The sequence below is a fragment of the Gallus gallus genome, chromosome 20 (assembly GCF_016699485.2).
Source record: "Gallus gallus isolate bGalGal1 chromosome 20, bGalGal1.mat.broiler.GRCg7b, whole genome shotgun sequence".
NCBI lineage: Eukaryota > Metazoa > Chordata > Aves > Galliformes > Phasianidae > Gallus > Gallus gallus.
Genome location: NC_052551.1, coordinates 10,588,153 through 10,606,354, shown reverse-complemented (window position 1 = coordinate 10,606,354; position 18,202 = coordinate 10,588,153). Strand labels below are relative to the sequence as shown.

The following is an 18,202-nucleotide window of genomic DNA, read 5'->3' as shown; positions in this document are numbered from 1 at the left end:
ACGCGCACGCGGCGCGCTCACGTCACCCGCGCGACGTCACGGCGGCCGCAGCGCAGGAAGAACGGCGTGCGCGTGCGGGGGAGGCGGGGCCACCCCGAGGCTCCGCCCACCGCTCCGAGTGCTCGCTTGTGATTGGCGGGTCCCGCTAGCCCCGCCCGCTCCGCGGCCCATTCATTAGCGCTCGCCGGGAGGCCGCGTGCCGGCGGGGCTCGGCGATGAATGAACGCGGTGCGTGCAATGCGCGCCGCCCGCTCGTATGGAAACACCGCTTTTTATCTCTTAGTTCCGTGGTGCTGCATGGCAAACGCGACATCATCGATCCCATTCCCTTCCCCATACGAAAAAATCGGTAAACTGCTCGGCCAAGGCACCGTTTTGAGTTCCCAATACAAAAAAAAGACCACCACCCCCCTCTGAAACACATTCAACAAAACAAAGCGTTTGTTTGGCTTTTTTTTTTTTCTCTTATTTTAAAAGATTGTATAAAAACCCACAAAACTTTGGACATCAAAAATCCTTTAACTAAAAAAATAGCACCAGGGAGAGTTAGAAACCTTTACAAAGCATTAAAAAAAGGCATTTCTGAGCTGTACCTCTCCTTGCAATGTGTTGATGAGCACACCATGAAAGGCAGCGTTCCAAGGAAGACTTGTCTACTGCGATTCTCATCAAGTCAGCTTAACGCGAGGACCGTTCTTGTTCCCCTTTTATCTTTGTTTGCTTTCCCCGAGTCCTTTCTTTCTCTCTTTTCCTTTTGATCAGACTGAAGGGAGGTGAGATCCAGCACATGAAACAGAGGATGCGACTGAGGGGAGCCCACGTGGCTCCAAGGAACAAAACTCATAGAATGGGGTGGCAGAGGGGTGGGCAGCCCGGTGGCACCCACAGTCCTGGGCTGCTGCTGGGTGAGAGCACGGGGGGGGAGGGGGGGGACAACAGCGCCCACCCTGCCCACCCCATGCACTCATTCTCAGAACAGCCCCATTTCCCTGCCCCAGTGTAACCATCCAACCCCCTCAGCAGCATTTTGAAACGTCAGGAGAAAAAAGGGAAATGCCTGGAAAAGGACGTAGTGAATATCCGTAAACTACAGCTGAACACATAAAACAGTATCTCCCTAACTAGAAAAGTAATTCTATCAGCTCACAGTTCAGTCTCAGCTACATTCAGGTCTAGGAGTCTCCACATTCGTATGTAATGCCTTAAAGCAGCAATAGACGTTAAACAACAAAATGTAAAAGTTTTACAAAAAGGTCTTAAAAATCAAAAACAAAAAAAAAGATTTGGTTTGTGTGTTCTGCACGTTCAGTGTACATAACCTGACCTGGGGCCCTCACACCTGCTGCTGCAGCTTGAGGGTTTTTGGCAGTCGTTTCAAGAGAGGTTTATGCTTGTTTAGGAGGTGAGCAGCTCTGCAGTCCACATTTGCAGCACGCCAGCAGCTGCCTCCACCACTCACTGCTTCCCAGCTCTGGGCTCAAGTGGAATGTTTAATGCTCTGGAGGAGACTTCTCGCCTCATCAGTGATGCACGCAGCTTTGTGCTGGGTGATTAAAGCTCGTTTTGTCCATCATTTCCCAGGCAGCGCTGGCTGTAGTCCCTGTCAGGAAGGCACCCGGCCAGGTTCTTTGGTTGAAGGCGCTTCCCGAGCCCTGCGGCAGCGGGGGCACAGTGCTGGGAATGGTGGGCACAGGGCTGAGCCCTCCCCGGGCAGCAGAGCTGCGTTGGGACGGAGAGACGAGGGATGCAGCGTGGGCTACTCGCAGGCAAAGTAATCCTTGAGAGGGGAGAAGAGGTGCTGGATGACAGGGATGCTCCAGGACCTCCCGAGCAGCTTCTGGCGAGCCCCGCGGCTGATGTTGGAGACGTCGGTGCAGTGCAGGGGGAAGCCAAAGATCCTGCAGGGCAGAGGAATGGGTGATGCTCAGCAGCTGCCCTGCACCCATACAGCCCCCATCCAGCCTCCTGGCCTCGCAGCCACCCCTCATAGTCCCCACGTGCCACCAGACCTCAGTGCCATCACACCCCAGTGCCACCAGACCCTGGTGGTACCACAGACAAGTACCACAACCAAGGGAAGGCAGCGTGGGAGCCTGGAGAAATGACTCACTAAGGTCAGAAATACAGAGTAATCTTGGTTGGTGCTTACTGCCCGCCCATCTCAGAGCACCTTGCATAGGTTGTGCAATGGCATCCCATATCCCCACTGCCCATTTTTCCTGGTAACACTTTCAGAGGAGCCTTGAGCCCACGGCCCCGTGCTCCTGTCCCTGCTGCCATGAAACCTATTCCCAGCACTGCCCTGGGATCCTCTGGGTAACACTGGTGCTTCCACTGGTTGGACTGGAGTTCAACTGCCACATCTCCAAGGGCACGGCCTGACAAAGGCTCAGTAATTGCTGTTTAACTTTCAAAACCCTGCACGCCTCTGGCTCAGCTTTAATTAGTTTTAATTCCAATAAATATTGGCAATTTAAATATAAACAAGTGAAAGAAAAAAAGAGCCTGTTTGCTGGCTGAGGCCTTAGTAAGTGAAAACTCCACCTTGTGCTGCTGAGAGCATGTGGAGTGCAGGACTGCTGGCAAATGCAGCCTGCTCTACCCCCACTCATCCCATTGCACCTTGCAGTGAATTGGGGGCTGCTATAAGGTGTGAACAGCGCCTCGAGCTGGGCTCAGCTCTGCACACATCCAAGCACTGCGTGCAGCAGCAACACTTCCCTCCGGTGGTTGCAGCTCTGGGGACAGCAACGCTGCAGTGTTGAGCAGCTCAGAACCTTACCAGTACCACGAACAAAACAAAACCATGGCTGAACGTTACCTGTTCATCCCTGGGAGGTTGCCCCAGAAGTAGCGAGCTCTGTGTGCAGCTGAGATCTTGATAGCGTCGATCATAACGGGGTTACACTGCGGCCCGAGAGAGGGAGAGCATGTTAGCAGAGGGGTCAGGGCAAGCCTTGCGCTGGGAGCATCCTCCCATGGATACATGTGGGCGCCCCGACTCCTGCGCCCTTCCCAAAGCCGCAGCGATCCCTACCTCCAGGAACCGAGAAATGTCCCTCTTGTCGTTGACCCTCATGGCCACCACGTTCTCAAACATCCAGAAGAAGGGCCGTTCCTCTCCAGCTTTGGGACGGGCGTAGTTGAGCAGATGGTAGAACTCGAAGAAGAGCCGCCCGGTGCCCTCCGTGCGGGGGGACCCAGCAGGGGTGTTAGGAGGGGACCGCCCGCGGCCCCGCAGGTTTGGCTGAGGTGTGGGGACGGGCTCTGGTGGGCCTGGGGGAGACAGCGCTTGGCACGTATCCCCGGACGGAGCCACCGCACAGCTGCGTCGTCGGCCCCAGGCAGCCTGGGGGCTCCCAGCCCCGTGGGGCCAAGCAGCCTCACCGTACGGAGCCTTCCTGGGCGGGCTGGCGAGCGAGAGGTCATTACAGGGGCTGCCGCCGATCACCAGGTCAAAGGGACCCCACTCCTCGATCTGCAGCGGGCAGACATTGCTGGTTATCAGGGCACAGCGCCCACCCAACCCTCCCTGAGCCAAGAGCAGCGCAGCTCACATTTCTCTTGGTGATGTTCCTGACGTCGTGCACGTAAGTGATGTTGCCCTCGTGCCTCACGGTGCCCACTGCCAGGGGGTCCTCACAGATCTCGGAGGCGATGTACTTCTCCACTTGGATGCCCAGGTCCTTCAGCACCAGGTACCCTGCCCGAGGATGGGGGGCTGAAGGGCACTGCACTGGGACCACAGTGCCCACAGTGCAGCCAGTGCATCCACGCAGCCAGACAGCCTATGGGCACCATCCCCACCCCCTGCTCTCCTCCCTGCCTCCATCGATGGGGATGCACCTGCCCCATCCCCTTCTCCCCAAGCTTTCTGATAGGCTTGAGGCAACGGCACAGCCCTCAGAGCCTTCTTCCAGCACCTCACCTGTTGCTATGCCATCGAACAGAGAGAGCACTCTGATGGGTCTCCTCTTGGCTGGTGGCACCGCTGGGTAGATTTTGGGTGCATCCTGTAATGGAAGACAGCAGTGAGACCCCGTTTCCTCTTGCAGCAGAGCCCTATGGAGCTCAGGGCAGTGCTGCAATGCTCCCCAAGTCCAGTTTCCTCCACAGGGAGCACCCATGGGGGGGATGAGCCCAGCACACCTGGATAGCCTAGATGAGATTGAGGCAGAGCCAGGGGATTTTGGGACCACTACCCCCACCCTCCCCTCTCCCCCAGCCCTGTGCCCCAGGCTCACCGCCCCCAGCCCTTACGTATTCCTGCCCCTTGTCACTGGTGAAGAAGTCCTGCAGACGTGAGCTCCAGTCCTGCCGGCGCTGCAGCACCCCATAGCTCCTCTGGGGTTGGCACATGTAGCAGTTCCAGGGCTCCTGCTCTTTTGCTTTGGCTGACGAGCCCCGTCCCACCAGGACCTCCAGGCATTCCACACAGAAGCACCTGCCCAGACACAGCACCCCTGGGTGTCAGCCCAGCCTCTCCCACAGCCCTGTCCCATTTTGAAGGACGCACTCCCCAACCGACAGCATCCCAGGATTTAGGGCTGCTGACACAGACTGATGTGACTTGGGCCTGGGTAAATGTCCTACCACCTTCCCCAGGACCTGTCCAAGTGCAGGCAGCTCTGTTTTGCCCCAGTGTAGTGCTCTGCTCCCCCCCTGGCCCACAGTCCAGCATCAAGCTTTGCAGGGGGCACCAGGGCACAGGGGGAGGGCCCACCTGCAGCAGCTGGCATTGCTGCAGAGCAGCAGCTCCTTGCCCTCGCAGCACACGGTGCAGTAGGACTGGTAGCCATCTTCGTCGTACATGTAGAAGAGCTCCAGGAATCTATCCTGGCAGAGGGCAGATAGGAGGAGAGCATCAGGATCCGTGCTCAGCTCCCCCCTACCCCCAAGCTCAGAGATGCGCATCCTCAGCACCTCGTGGGCACCACCCACAGCACACAGGGAACCGAGAGGGGACCATGCCAAGGGATGACCCTGCAGTGGGCATGGCAGGGTCGGGTCTGGCAGTTTCCCCTATCATCCCCACCAGCCCTGCTGGCCACTCTTACCCTGCAGGTGTGGCACAGGCCCCCCTCGAACAGCGGGTGGAAGGTGGCTGGGTTCCTCCTCCCGCACGACAAGCAGCTGTCTGAGGGCAGAGAGAGAGCTCCACTCACCCCGTGGCTCCTTACAGCCCATGGCCAAGGGACCAAGCGGGGCTGGGGACACTGCCCCAGCTGTAGGCAGGTCCCAGTCCTGCAGCCCTGCCCCCAGCCAGCACTTGCATCATTCCCAGCCCTTGTACCAGGATGGAACAGGCTAATAGTTACCTTCCAGACTCCCGCTGTTGTTCGTAACTTCGGAAACCATTTGTTCTTTAAAAACAAACAAACAAAACGGATTTAGCATTCCATAAAGTAACTTCCACGCTGAGCAGCTAACGGAGCCCGGCTTGCAGTTCTGCAGTCACAGTTTGGCCTTTAAGGCACAAGTGAGCCCAGCCAGAGCACAGAGGTTGTGATTTACTTAGGAACCCACGCACTGCTCACACCACAGCCCAGTACCTCGGGTCTGGTCCTCCTCCATGCGCTGCTCCTTGCTGCTGTTGCAGGGGTTGCTCTTCAGCCTCTTGGTGGGGGGACAATGTTCAAGGCACAGCACCTCCTCTGTGCCGTTCCTCAGGGCCCCGTTCTCTGCAAGGGACAGGCAGCTCCAGTGGGGACACGTGGGGACATCACCCCCTGAGCTCTGTCACAGTCCCACCCCAGAGCCCTTCCTCGAGGCTCCGGCTCACCCCAGGGTGCAGTGCTCATATGGGATGCCAACGCCCTGCAAATCAGCAGAGATCATCTCTGCCCACTGGCATCCACTGTAGGGCAGAACTGCCAGTTTTGCTCCTTCTTCTTCCCCCTCTCAGCAGATGACCCGAGAGAGGAGCTGAGTGGGACCCTGACTACGTTTGCTCCCCTCCCCACGGGGTCTGTGCTCCCACTGCTGCCCCCAGATCCACATCCCCGGGTGGCCACAGATCACATTTCATTGGAGGCTTTTTGGACCCCCGGCTCCTACCACCAGCCCACCTGAGCTTTTGGGTGGCTGCAGCCCTTTGACGCCCAGTGGTTTGAAGCCAGTGAGCGCCCAATCAATCATGGGCTTCAGCTGCTCCTCCAGGGACTCCCCAGGGGCAGATGTGAATGTCTTCCCCGAGCGGCTCCGGGCAACCTGCAAGAGGATGGCAGTGGAGCACAGTGACAAGGCATAGGGGGGGATGGTCCCCTCCCATCCCAACAGCAGCAGCTGTCAGATTCCAGCACTGGGAGTGCCACGGCCACGCCAGCCCCCAGCTGCCCCCCCCCTGCTCCCCACAGAGCCCAGAGCTGCTCTGCAGTTGTACCTCCAGGGCATGGTATATGGCTCGGCGGTAGGAGACCAGCTTATTGAACGTGGCAGTATTGAAATGCTGCCTGAAGGCCATCAGTCCCACAAGCTTGTCTGCAGAAACCTGGGACAGAGGGACAAAAACCTCAGTGCTGAGCAAGGACATGACTCGCTCCTGTCCTCATATGGTGTGGCACAGCTCTGGCAGAGAAGTCAGCAGTAGCTTTGCATGGAGCAAGCCATGCTGCAGCAGGGAGGGCGGGCAGAGGAATCGTTGCACACGTGGCTACGATGGGCTGCGTGCACCCTCTGCTGGCACTGCGCCTCTCAAGCATGGCACCCAGCACGGGGCTGTGGGAGGGCAGTGCTCAGCAGGGCACGGAGTGAGCGGAGACAGCTGGGACAAACCAGGAAGGAAGATGGGAAGGGGATGGGCCGCCAGCACCGGAGTCAGAAGAGCACCCCAGAGCTGCAGCATGCAAAGCACTGCACTCCCTGCCCTGAGGAGGCTGCAGCTGGACACACAGACCCACCCCTGGGCACAGGCAGCCCCAGAGATGGGCTCAGATCACGGGGATTGGTGCAGGAGGGGCTCCAGCCCACCCCCAGCCAGAAGCAGCAGGCTCACCTCAGAGAACTTCCCGTCCCCAAACCACTGCACCCAGCGCATGCCCGACACCGCCTGGCGCTTGGACGTGGCTCTGTAGGAAACAACGATCGCTGGCCACCAGGAGAAACCCTTGATCTTCCCCCAGACGAGCTCCCCGATTCCAAATTCCTTCCCATCCTGAAAGCAAAGGATAACGCACAGATGAGCCAGGAGCACAAACCCACCCACGCTTCATCCCAGCACCCACACGAGGATGCCCTGGGGTGCTGCGGTGCAGAAGAACGGCTGGGCACCATGCAGAGCTGCAACAGCACTCGTGTGGAGCTCTGCAAGGATGCTGCCGGTCCTCAGACTCCCTTGAATGCTTTGAGGCAGCCAGAGCTGGGTCCCACATGCCAGGCAGCCCCTGCTCATGGGGCAGCAACCCATTCATCTGTCTGCAGCACAGTGAGAGGGCACCCACCCTCCTCTGCTGCCCCCAGGGCAGAGCAGGAACCAAGGCAGAGCAAAGAGCAGACACGGAGCTGGGACAGTTGGTGTGGCTGAGAACCTCCAGCAGGCAGCCCAGCACTGCACACACCAAATCACTCCGCTTTCACTCCCCCCATCAGCATCTCCCAACAGAAAGACCTTTGAGGGCAGGAAGCTGCCCATCCCTGCAGGCACAGCTCCCAGCAGGCATGTGCTGCACTCAGGGCTGCTGGCAGTGCCGAGCTGCACACAGTACAGACCACTCAGCCCCATGGCAGTGCGCATCCTGCACAGCCCCTGCTGCCAGCACCCAGGGGGCACTGACCCACTGCCGTCCCTCCACCCAGCACAGGAAAGAGGTGCTGGAAGAGCACCACCCCCCCATCTACCTGGTACTCCAGAGCAATCCCCGCATCCCGGCTCTCCGGCTCCTCAGCCACCAGCTCAGTGGAGCCGTTCTGGCCCTCCTGGGAGCTGCTCCCCGACAGCGTGCTGCTGCTCTGCGACGAGTCCCGGGAGTCCTCCTCTGTCAGGTCGATGGTGGTGAGCACAGGCACGGCCGTCCTCCTCCGGGAGCTCTGTGCGGGAGGGAGTGGTGTGAGAACCCACTGGGAACAGGGAGCAGCCCCCATCACCTTGCTCCTACGGCACAGCACAACCCCCAGCCTCTGTGCCTGGGATCAGAGGGTCCAGGGCTGGGTGCAGCTAAGGGAGCACTGCTTTGTACGTAAGGCACACGGCAAAAGGGGCATCTCTTGCTTCCCTCCCTCCACTTCACAGTCAAAGGCAGTCAAAGCACCCAACTGAAAGGCACATACGCCACAGAGGGAAACTGAGGCGTGGGGCATGCAGCACTCAGGCCACCCCCTAGCCCCGCACACAGCTCCAGGTCCCACAGCTCTCACCCGCAGCGGAGCCGGCAGTTCCCTGAGAGCCTCCACGCTGCTGCTTTCCTTGATCTGCATCTCGTGGTGGGTCTGCCCTGCCTGGAAGATGAGGCGGACGGGGGGCTTCTGTCGGAGGCTGCTCTCCCAGCCAGCACTGCCCCGGGGCCGCACCTGTAGGAAGGAGCACGGAGGTGAGCAGCACACGGGGACACAGACAGCATCGGAGATGAGGGTACAGAGGAAGACTCCGGGCAGAACTTGCACACCCCACTTGCACGTGAGTGTGCTCGACCCCACAGCCTGGAGGCACCGAGGGCAGCTTCTCCCCTGTGGTTTGCAGCAGCCACAGTTTACCAAACAGCCCAAACCAGGCATGCTTCCAGCATCCGGCACAGCGCTTTTGAAATGAAATGAGACTTTTACAGCGGGGCTCCGTGAGCGAGCAGCCCCTGCACGTGGCGTAGTGGGAATGCACAACTGTCACCCCGGCTGAATTTATGGCTCTTTCTTTTCCAAGCCGCAGTCACAGGCAGACCTCCAACCTGCACTCACCTCCTGTGGCTCCATCAGTGTGAGCGGCCAGGACAGCTCCTCCTTGGACAGGTCCTTGCTCACCCTCTTGTTTTTCAGGGGTGCCAGCCCCAGGCTCCCAGCATCTGTGCGAGAGCAGAGCAGGCTCAGCTCTGTGAGCCGATCTCATGAGAGCAGTGTGTCAGGATGGGAAGAGATCGAAGCCTCATCTTGCAGACAACACAGCGAGAGCAAGACATCTGACAGTCCCATTAAGTTTACTTCCTATTTACTCCCTTTCCAAAGCAGAAACCCTCCCATGACCTGGCCAACTAAGAGCCAGAATCTGGGGGCCACAACTCAAGCACTCCAAAGCTGGGGCACATCGCAACCCCAGCAGCACACCCCCCCCAGTCCCACTCACCCGGGGCGCCGGGCTTCCCACTGGCCTCCAGCAGCAGGGCAGCAGTGTCCTTAGTGGGATCGGTGCAGTCCCCGTCGAAGAGGATCAGCTCTGCCCTGCAGTCCGCCTCATCCCGGCCGTGGCTCTTCTCCTTTTTCATGGCTGCCTGTGGAAGCAATAGGGGATGGTAAGCTTGGCCAGCCAGAGAGCCCTCGGAAAGGCAGAGCGGGTTGCATGAGCTATTCAGGCCAGGCACAGCCTATTCCCTTAGCAGCTCTCCTACAGCAGCGGGGGCAGGCAGAAGGCTCTGGCTGGGGATGCATCTGCAGCAACACTGGGTGCTGATGGGCACCTGGACAAAACCTTCCCAGCTGTGGCCCTGCAGATTCACACACTCCAGCAATCCCAGACCCAACACATTCGTCCCTAGAGAAGCACCAGGGCTGTTCCCAGAGCTATTCCCAGCCCTGCGTGTCCACAGAGCACTCCCAGGCTCTGCGCCATGCACAGCTGTGGTTCAGACCCTCCCAATGCCCTCCATGCATGGAGCACACGGGGACAATCCTGCCCACGGCCCCCAGCCCCACGCACTGAGCTCCTGCCCTGCAAACCCCACAGCTGCAGCAGTGGCTGAGCACTGCAGACCAGCAGCACCGTGGGGCCAAAGTCCCGTGCCTGCCGTGCTCAGCCCCCTCAGAGGCACGCGGCCCGGTGCAAACATCTGCATCTGCAGCCATTTGCCCGTCAGCCGGCCCTGCTGCTCCTCACGCAGGGTCAGGCAGCTCCCGGCTCCCTGCAGCGGCTGTAGCCACACCAGCCACGCTTTCACCAGACCCCGCAAAGCCAAAACCGCCAGGAGCTCGGAGGCCAAAGGCAGATTGACCCCAAAAGAGCAAAGCGGCGCCGAGCCCGAGCTGGGCGTTGCCAAACATTCCCGCCACGGAGACCTCTCCCACTCCCCAGCAGCACCCCCTGCCCCGCAGCAGCCATTTCACAGCAGCAGCGCTGGAAGCGGAGGGCTCCGGGAGCATTGGGACACGCCTCGCCTGCGCCCGCCGCCTCTGCCTCCCCGCGGGTTGCCCTTCCTGGATCGTGTTTTCGGAAGCGCCAGCTCCCAGAAGCTCCCAGACTCTCCCAGAGGCACCCAGGACGGTGCTAATGAAGCTGCCTCATTGCCGGGCTATGGGTCTGTGCTGCGACTTGCCCCTTCGCCGGCGCCGTCATCTCAGGAGCGCGCAGATCGGCTCGAGGAGTCGGGGAGCAAATCGGCTTCGCCCCTCCAAGGCCCTGGGGGGGATGCATTGCAGCCCCCACCCCCAGCCTCGGGCTCCGGCCCGGCCGCCCCTTCCCCAGCACTCCCCGCTCTCGGCATCGCCTCTGACTGCTTCGCTAACAATTGAGATTTCTGGTTTGAGATCATCTGTCAGCACCTCTGGCAAACAAAGACCAGCCAGGGTTCTATGCTTTGGACGCAGAGGGCTGCGTTAAAACCCCGGTAAAACCCAAATGCGACGGGAATCAGGTGCCCGGCCCCCACCTCTCCGGGCAGAGACCCCGGGCACACATCCTCCCCCCCCCCCCCGCCAGAAACACAGCTCTGTAACAAAGGGATGAGGAGGGAAACTGCACTGGCGGGAGCCTGAATCACATAAAGCCCTACAGCTGTGCACAGAAATCCCACTGCTGTGGCACATCTGCTCCCGGACCAGTGAACAACTCCCAGGAGCTGCCTGGACTCACCGCATGCCCCCGGCTGCCCCGGCCGCTTGCAGATGCAGCCCCAGCACAGCAGCTGCTGGGGATCCTCTCCCCGGCCCCAGATCATCGGCAGCAGTGATGCTGCCAGTAAAAGCAGAGCATCCTAACCCTAAGCAGAGCATCTCACAAACGTGTCTCATTCAGAATCCCAGAAACCGAGTATAGACGCACTGCTCTCTTCAGTACAGGTGATGGACAAGGACAGCACCAAGAAATGTGACAGAGAAGGGCAGCAAGGGATGGGGACACGTGGCACTGAGGTGTGGGGAGGACGGCCCCAGGGGTCTGCTTCCTCCATGCACTCCTCCAGCTGCACAGCCTGGGATCACTCAAGGACATCCCATCACTGTCCTCTGATACCCAAGCTGGAAAGGGAACGTCATACCACAACACAGGCTGCAAAGCTAAACTCTTGGCTTCCCCATTCCTTCTCCTCCCCCTTCCAGCTTCTGCACCAGGACATGGAGCCGTGCACCCCAGCACGGTCACCCCTGTCCATGCAGCTCCGCCTGCTGCATGCAAGCAAGGGGAGCTCTTTGTCCTCACCTCCCCTCGCAGAAGCACACCAACGTGTGCAGATACGGCCTTACGAAAATAATAAGAAACAGAGCACTCCCCTCACATGCTTCTCTCTGGCAGCGGGGGGGGGGGGGAGGAGGAGAAAAGCAGCGCCGCAGCTGAACGCAAGCAGACAGACGCTCCGGCGATGCAGCCCATAGGACCTATGGAGAACCAACTACTGCAGGATTCCAGCTCTGAAGTTCGAGGCTCCCTGAGAAGCTGGCGCTCGGGCAGCCCATGACAGTGCCTCGGTGACCGGGACGTTCCCTGCAGCCATACCCCATGGAGACAATAAACCCGCTGCCTCCAGATCCCGCCCTAGTTTTGCAATACCAGCTTCTTTACGGTTTGCCAAGCTGCTCGAAGCCCGTGCCATGGCATTAACTGCTTAGGGAGCCCGCGGCCGGGAGTGCCCGCTTGTGTCCGGCCAAGCTCCGGGCAGAGCCCACCTGGAGGGCCCCACCTCGGGGCCGGGGCAGCTCCGGACCGCTTTCAGTTTTCCTTCTTAAGAAAACAGAAGAAGGGCCCTTATCAGGTCGGTTTCCCCAGTAGGTGGAGAGATTGCAGGGGAGACGGGCGGACTTTGCCTCCAGACAGGGGCATGCATATCAAAAGGCTGGAGGGAAGCACTGCGCGATGGCTGGGATGGCAGCCATCACCCAAGCCGTGTTTGAATAACAAAAAGACCTAAAAGCCCCCAATGGTCGGGGCCGGCTCCCTCCAACCCCGGCTCTGCAGCCGGCTCCGGGCGATCACGCAACACAAATGGCCTTTAACGCTCCCCGAAACCGAACATTTCCCTCTAATCCTGCGAAGAAAAGAGTCGCCGGGTTGAAGGTTTAGTAAGAAAGAGAGCGCATTGGGGCAGATATGCTCATTAACTTGCCGGCCTCTCCCCTCCCCTGCCCGCTTCCTGTGCCTGGCCCCTTCCCCGCTGCCGCTCTCCCTCCCCGCACGCCGGGCTGCGGCACTTCCCTCCATTTTCCCCCCCGTTTCCTTTTCTGCCCTCCCTGCCCCGCTCCCCGCCGAACCGCCGCAGCCCTTTTGTGCCCCCTCCCCCCGCCCCGTGCTCCACTGCCCCTTTGCATTCCGTAAAAGCTCGCTTGAAAGAAAAGAAACAAAACAAAACAAAAAACCACAAACCGGCCCCTCCTCTCCCAGCGAAGACCAGGCCTGGGAAGTCTCCTGGGCAGCCACCATCACGGCCAGCCGCTGCTCCAGCCGCTCGAGGCTCGTTACCATGCTCATCGCGGTGCCCGGTGCCGGCGGGCAGGGCAGGTGGTGGCCACCGGGTTCCGTCGGTACGGAGCGGCTACTGCATCCCCGCTGGCCTGCACAAAGGGAACGGAGTGATGACAATGACACCTCGCTGTCCCCGTCTCCCACCCGCCCTTCCCACCGCGGGGACGACCCGACGCTTCTTTACGGGTCGGGGAAAGGCAGGAATGGAAATCCTCCTGCGGTGCAGAGATTTCAGACGCCACGGTACTCTTCAGGCTACGGCAACCCAGCGCCCCCTGACCCCTCGCCCCGAGGGTGTCACCGCAGCCCCCGGCACTGCGCTGCCGCACCGTAGGGACGCCCCCGTAGCCTCTCTCCCCGGGAGCTCCCCGGGCCCGGCGGCAGGAGAACGAGGAGAAGGAGGAGGTGGAGGTGCTTCCCCCACTCCCCCCGGCCGCTGCCCCGCAGCTGAGCGCACCCCGGCTCCGGGCCGCCCGCTGCCCTCCGTGCGCAGCTCGAGGGAGGACTTCACGCTTCAGGCACCACCGGGAGCCGCTCTCCTGCGGAAAGAGAGAAAGAAGACGGACTGACACATCGCCGGCCGACGGAGACGAAAACAAAGGTGTTTATGCCGAGCACGGCCGGTGCCATCGCGGGCTCCCGGAAGCCCTCCCGGCTGCCCCAGTGCCCGCAGGGATGGCGACCGCAGCATCCCCGGACCCTCCCAGCCCCGAAGGCATCACTTGTCGCTTCGCCGTCGGGAACGCGGGGCCCCGTGGCTTTGCCGTGGTCTGCCGTGCCGTCCCGGCATCGCGGGAGGAGCTCAGCAACCGCCCCCTCCGTGACAGCCCCGGGCCGGGCCCCGCGGCGCGCACCGTCGGTAACTCGCGAAGTTGCGGCAAGAGCCGGCGGGGCCGGGCGGGACCGGCGGGGCGGGGAGAGGAGAGGAGGGAGCCCGGGGCGCGCCCCTCGCCGAGCCCCGCAGCCCTCCCGTGGCCGAGCGCCGGCAACAAGTGGCGGCGGGGCCGCTGCCTGCAGCCCTTCCCTCCGCCCGCTGCCCCGTGCCGCGAGCCTCGTAACCGAGCACGGAGCGACGGGGGCCCGGGACGCTCGCGCGAAGACCCGGCGCCGCGCTCCGGTGCCGCGTCCCCGCCCGCCCCATTGTCCCCCGCCGCCGCCGCCGCTCACAACAAAGCCGCCCACGAGGATGCGTCGCGGCTCCAGCCCCGTGGGCCCCGGAACCCCCGGCTCTCCCCCCGGTGCCCGGTCCCGCGCTCACCTGCGCCGCGACGGGACGCGCCGTCCAGCGGGGCCGCGCCGCCACTCGCCGCCTCCCGCGCCCCGGCCGGCCCCCCGACAGCCCCCGCGCTCCGGTTACATGGCGCTTTAACCCTGCCCGTGCTGGGCAGCCCCTCCTCCTTCGCCGCCGCCGCCGCCGCCCCACGCCGCACGGCGGGGGAGGGGAGGGGAGGGGAAGGCGAGGTTCGCACCCCCCGGCCCAACCACCGACCCCGGGCTGCGCAGCCCCCCCCCCAAGGAGCCCGGCACTCTCAGGGTTCCGCTCCCCTGTCCCCCCCGCCTCGGTTTCCTCCCTGCGCCCTGCATTCCACCAGTGCCCCGCGCCATCGGTGCTCCGAGCGTTCCCCCACCGCTCCACGGCTCTCCGCATCGCTCGGGGCTCCTCTCCCACCGCCCCACCATGCCTCGCATCCACTTCCCGGGGTTCCACACATCCTCCCCTCCCCACACCCCACCTCCCCGTTGTCTCCATCCCTCAGTGGTGCTCCATCCCCAGTGCTGGAACCCCCTGGGACTCAGCATCTCCCCGGGGCTCAATATCCCACCGGGGCTCAGCATCCCCCCAGGGTTCAACATCCCCCCCAGGTTTCAACATCCCCCCTGGGGCTCAGCCCTACAGCCCCCTGCAGTGCAGCCCCCAGCCCTGCCGGGCGCTCTGGGCTGAGCCTCTCCCTGCCCACAGCCCTCCGCCATGGTGTGGATGGACAAAGCCACACAAGTTTTGCAACAGTTTATAATTTGTTCCTCCTTTTCCTTTCCCATGCAGAGACAAGCGCTTGGAAAGGCTGCACTGGGGACGAAGAAAACAGTCCGCACGTCCCCTGCCCCAGACAAAGCATCCCGAGTCCACGTGGGGTATAATCTTCTCTGCTCTCTTGTTATTGCTGCTGGGTACAGCAGAAAACTGGATATCAGGAAGGAGAAGGAATATTGTTAGCCTGCTGTGATGGAAATAAGCTCTCAAGGCCAGGAGGAAAAATGAGGCAGCCAAAGTGTCAGCAACCTGCACGCAGTGCCTGGCCCAGCCCACAGGCCCATACAGCAGGTTCCCCACACCACCACCACCCCACTGTGCACAACGTGAGCATGAAAAATGTGGCTGCATGTGCAGAGAAAAGCCCCGCAAGTGAACAAGAGGAGGAGACGAGAAATCTGGCCTGGGGAAGCCTTTGGGAATGCTGGAGATTACCATTCAAATAAACACACGCCAAATAAACCTCAAGCTGATTTGCAGCTCTGCTGAAGAGATTAAATCCAAGCAATCCTGTTTGGTTTTTCCAAATTTTGAGAAGCGAAATGCTTCTGTGTGTTTCCAAGCCACTGTGAGGAGTGGAATTAGCCCTTACTTCAAGGACCCTCGGCTCCTCTCCCTTTCTGGCAAAACCTTCCTGCCGCCGCTGGCCCCTCTGACCTGCCATCAATCTCCTGCCCGTGGAAACGCCTCTTTCCCTCTCTTCCCTCGGTTATCATTTAATTCAGGAGAGCACTTCTGTGCATACGGTTTGAAAAAGGCACAGCACTGAACAAAGCCGCTCTGAGCAGATCATGAGCTAAACCCTGACCCCGGCACCGCTGCACACAGCCGCGGAGAGATGCTGCGAGTTTATTTCTTACCCATCAAGAAAGTAAGTATGTCATTTTATGGGCAGAAAAAAAAAAAATGGTTCCCATAAAGAAACCTAAAGGAGATGAAATCCTAAAGGAGATTTTGTACTGAGGTTCCTGCCGGGCACTTTGGTTATGCTGGGTCACAGCAGTGCCAGAGCGACCACAGCACTGCGCCCCATCAGCCTGAGGTTCCCCAGTGAGGACCAGCAGTGGGATGCAGCTGTGGGATCGGAGCTCACCACCATCACCAGTGCATCTGCCAGAGGCTGGGAAGCGTGCCCAGGTTGGTCACAGCAGCCATCTGATCCTGGCTCTCTGCCTTATTCTCTCCTGTCAAATCTCTTCTTAAATTTCTCCTTTGCTGTCCTGGCCAGGCAAACCAATATTGCTTCCTCCTAAAGCTCTGCCCTGTCTCCTATGGGCACCTGCTGTCTCTTACTTTGCACCCAAGTGTTTGGGTTGGAAACTGCTCCATGCTTTGCAAGCAGCTTGTCTGGACATCCCAGACAAATAAAGCAATTGAGCAAGTATGATTTATTCCCTACAGCCTTCAGCAGTGCATCCTTGTTATCTCTGGTGGCTGCAGGTCCCAGGCCCTGGTGGAGGCGAGGTGTTTGTTCAGCCTTCCATCGAGCAGAGCAAAGCACCAGCACCATTAAAACACTGCAAACCACTGCAAACCCTCCTAATGACCCCACGGAGTGCATCTCCCGAGGTGCGTCCTCCTCCTCCGTGTGGGCTCTGTGTCCCATGCCCACATCCTCACACAGCCCCATCCCTGCAGGGTTTGGGCTTCGCTGGAGGCTCTGCCTCAGCTGTTGGAAAGCCTCAGCCTGCTGCCACATGTGGGAACGAGCCTGCGGCCTGTGCAGAGCTGGGCTGCCTGCTCACATCTGCGGGGAGCTGCTGTTGACATGGAGGTAGGAAGTGTTCTCCCTCCTACACGGCGTTTCAAGCCCTTCCTGTGGGCTGGCCAGAACCACGTGCTGTAACTCCCTAATAAAAATAAGGTTAAAACCAATTGGCACCCGTGTAACCAGAACATCTCGAAAGACTGCGGCAACCAGCGTGTGAACTTCAAATGGGAAGGCACACAAAGGAAAATCTTCCGTGCCTCTCTGGCCACAAAATCCTCTTTTTTTTTTTCTAGAAAGCAGGATGCATTTCTGCAGCCGAACCTGAAGAGCAGAGGCCCCAAACGGTGGGCTGTGAATGCAGGCAGCAGCAGGCAGAGCCTTGCAGAGGAAATGCTTTCCCCGTGGTCACAAGGCAAAAAGAGCATAGCAGAACCCAGAGCCCGTGCTGCCACACCGCCACTGCCTTTGCAGTTATGTGCTCCTGCAGCAGCACTTCCCCGGGAGCAAACAGCACAGAGTGCAGTGAGAGAAAGGAAAGGGCATTAAGCTGCAGAAGAAACTGAAATCCTGATCTCAAAGGTGCCATTTGTTTTAGCCTCTGCAGGAGCAATGCTCCCCCTCCAGCTGGGCAATATCCATCACAAGAGCAGGCAGGGGAGAATGTCAGCATTCCTCGGCCTCTTGGAGGGATGCTCTCCTAAATCCGCACAGCTGGAGGGGACGCCGCGCATCGGCAGAACAAACAGAGCTGGTCCTGGAGGGGTGGAAGGTGCCGGGTGATTTCTGGGATCCTTGGCAGTCTCTCACCCTTCTGGGCCTTCCCCATGGCAGCAGCAGCAGCTGGGAGCATTCCTGCCCCAGGAATGTGCCCCAAGGCTGGCCATGGGGGAGTGCATGGAGGGATGTGAGATGCCCGGAGCAGGATGTGTCAGCTGGGATTTGATCTTTTGGGAACGCACAGGAAGGAGCCTTCCTGAGGTGATGCTCTCCATACAGAGGGGAAGGGCGGGGAGGAAGCCCAGGGCGGACAGGTGAAATGAAGCTGAAAGAAGCATCTTAAGAAGGGCACATCGTTCCTGCAGCTCGTTTTGGAGCTCCCCACTGGAACGCCCTGCGTCCTCACCTGTCCTCCTCCTCCCATTGCTTTTTGCTGCTGCTCCTGCTGCAGTGCCTGTGGTTAACATCACCTATGCACAGCACCCAGATGCCACCCGCAGCTCCGAGCCCATCAGCAATGCTCTGCATGAGAATGCCCCAGCGCAGCACCCCAGGCTGCTGGCCTGCAGCCTCCTCTTCATAGATGGACCCCAAACCCTTCCCCAACAACCACTGCCCAACCCCACAGCCGAATCCCAGCACAGAGGGTTGGTGGTGCTCAGCACACGCTGCCACAAAGCCGTGTCCCATGCAGCAGGATGGATGCATTTCCCACTGATTCTTAAACAGGATGTTAGGAGCACATCCCTCATTTAAACTCTCCTTTGCAGATCCTGTCACTCAGCTTTCCCCAAGAATTTGGTTTGCTGCCTGGGAAATTCTTTACCTGCATGGGTTTCTCCCTTCTGCCATACGTGTGCATGCTCACACAAGCACACAGCAGCACCGAGACCGTCGTTAATTAGTTCCTAAAGCATCACCCTAGAAAGACACG

At 60.1% G+C, this 18,202-nt stretch overlaps 1 protein-coding gene across 12 annotated transcripts; it reads right to left on the bottom strand.

Moving 5' to 3' along the window:
- Positions 1 to 440: 440 nt before the first annotated feature.
- On the bottom strand, positions 441 to 14,148 carry DNMT3B (DNA methyltransferase 3 beta). Of its 12 annotated transcripts, none has more exons than XM_046902881.1 (21): positions 13,531 to 13,703; positions 13,266 to 13,347; positions 12,710 to 12,897; positions 9,269 to 9,413; positions 8,887 to 8,990; positions 8,353 to 8,433; positions 7,837 to 8,025; positions 6,995 to 7,153; positions 6,383 to 6,490; positions 6,069 to 6,210; positions 5,553 to 5,681; positions 5,319 to 5,363; positions 5,058 to 5,137; positions 4,724 to 4,836; positions 4,261 to 4,444; positions 3,929 to 4,013; positions 3,558 to 3,703; positions 3,388 to 3,478; positions 3,038 to 3,276; positions 2,822 to 2,907; positions 441 to 1,898 (listed from the first exon to the last, which is right to left on the bottom strand). In XM_046902881.1, the coding sequence occupies exons 3-21, from the start codon at positions 12,812 to 12,814 to the stop codon at positions 1,757 to 1,759; spliced, it is 2,373 nt and encodes a 790-aa protein (XP_046758837.1). In that variant the 5' UTR covers positions 12,815 to 12,897; positions 13,266 to 13,347; positions 13,531 to 13,703; the 3' UTR covers positions 441 to 1,756. The 12 variants fall into 12 exon arrangements, with proteins under 12 accessions (XP_046758837.1, XP_046758836.1, XP_046758834.1 ...); NM_001396842.1 differs by lacking the exon at positions 13,531 to 13,703 and adding an exon at positions 14,067 to 14,148 and having other exon boundaries at positions 451 to 1,898; positions 8,353 to 8,505; NM_001396844.1 differs by lacking the exon at positions 13,531 to 13,703 and adding an exon at positions 14,067 to 14,148 and having other exon boundaries at positions 451 to 1,898.
- Positions 14,149 to 18,202: the final 4,054 nt, after the last annotated feature.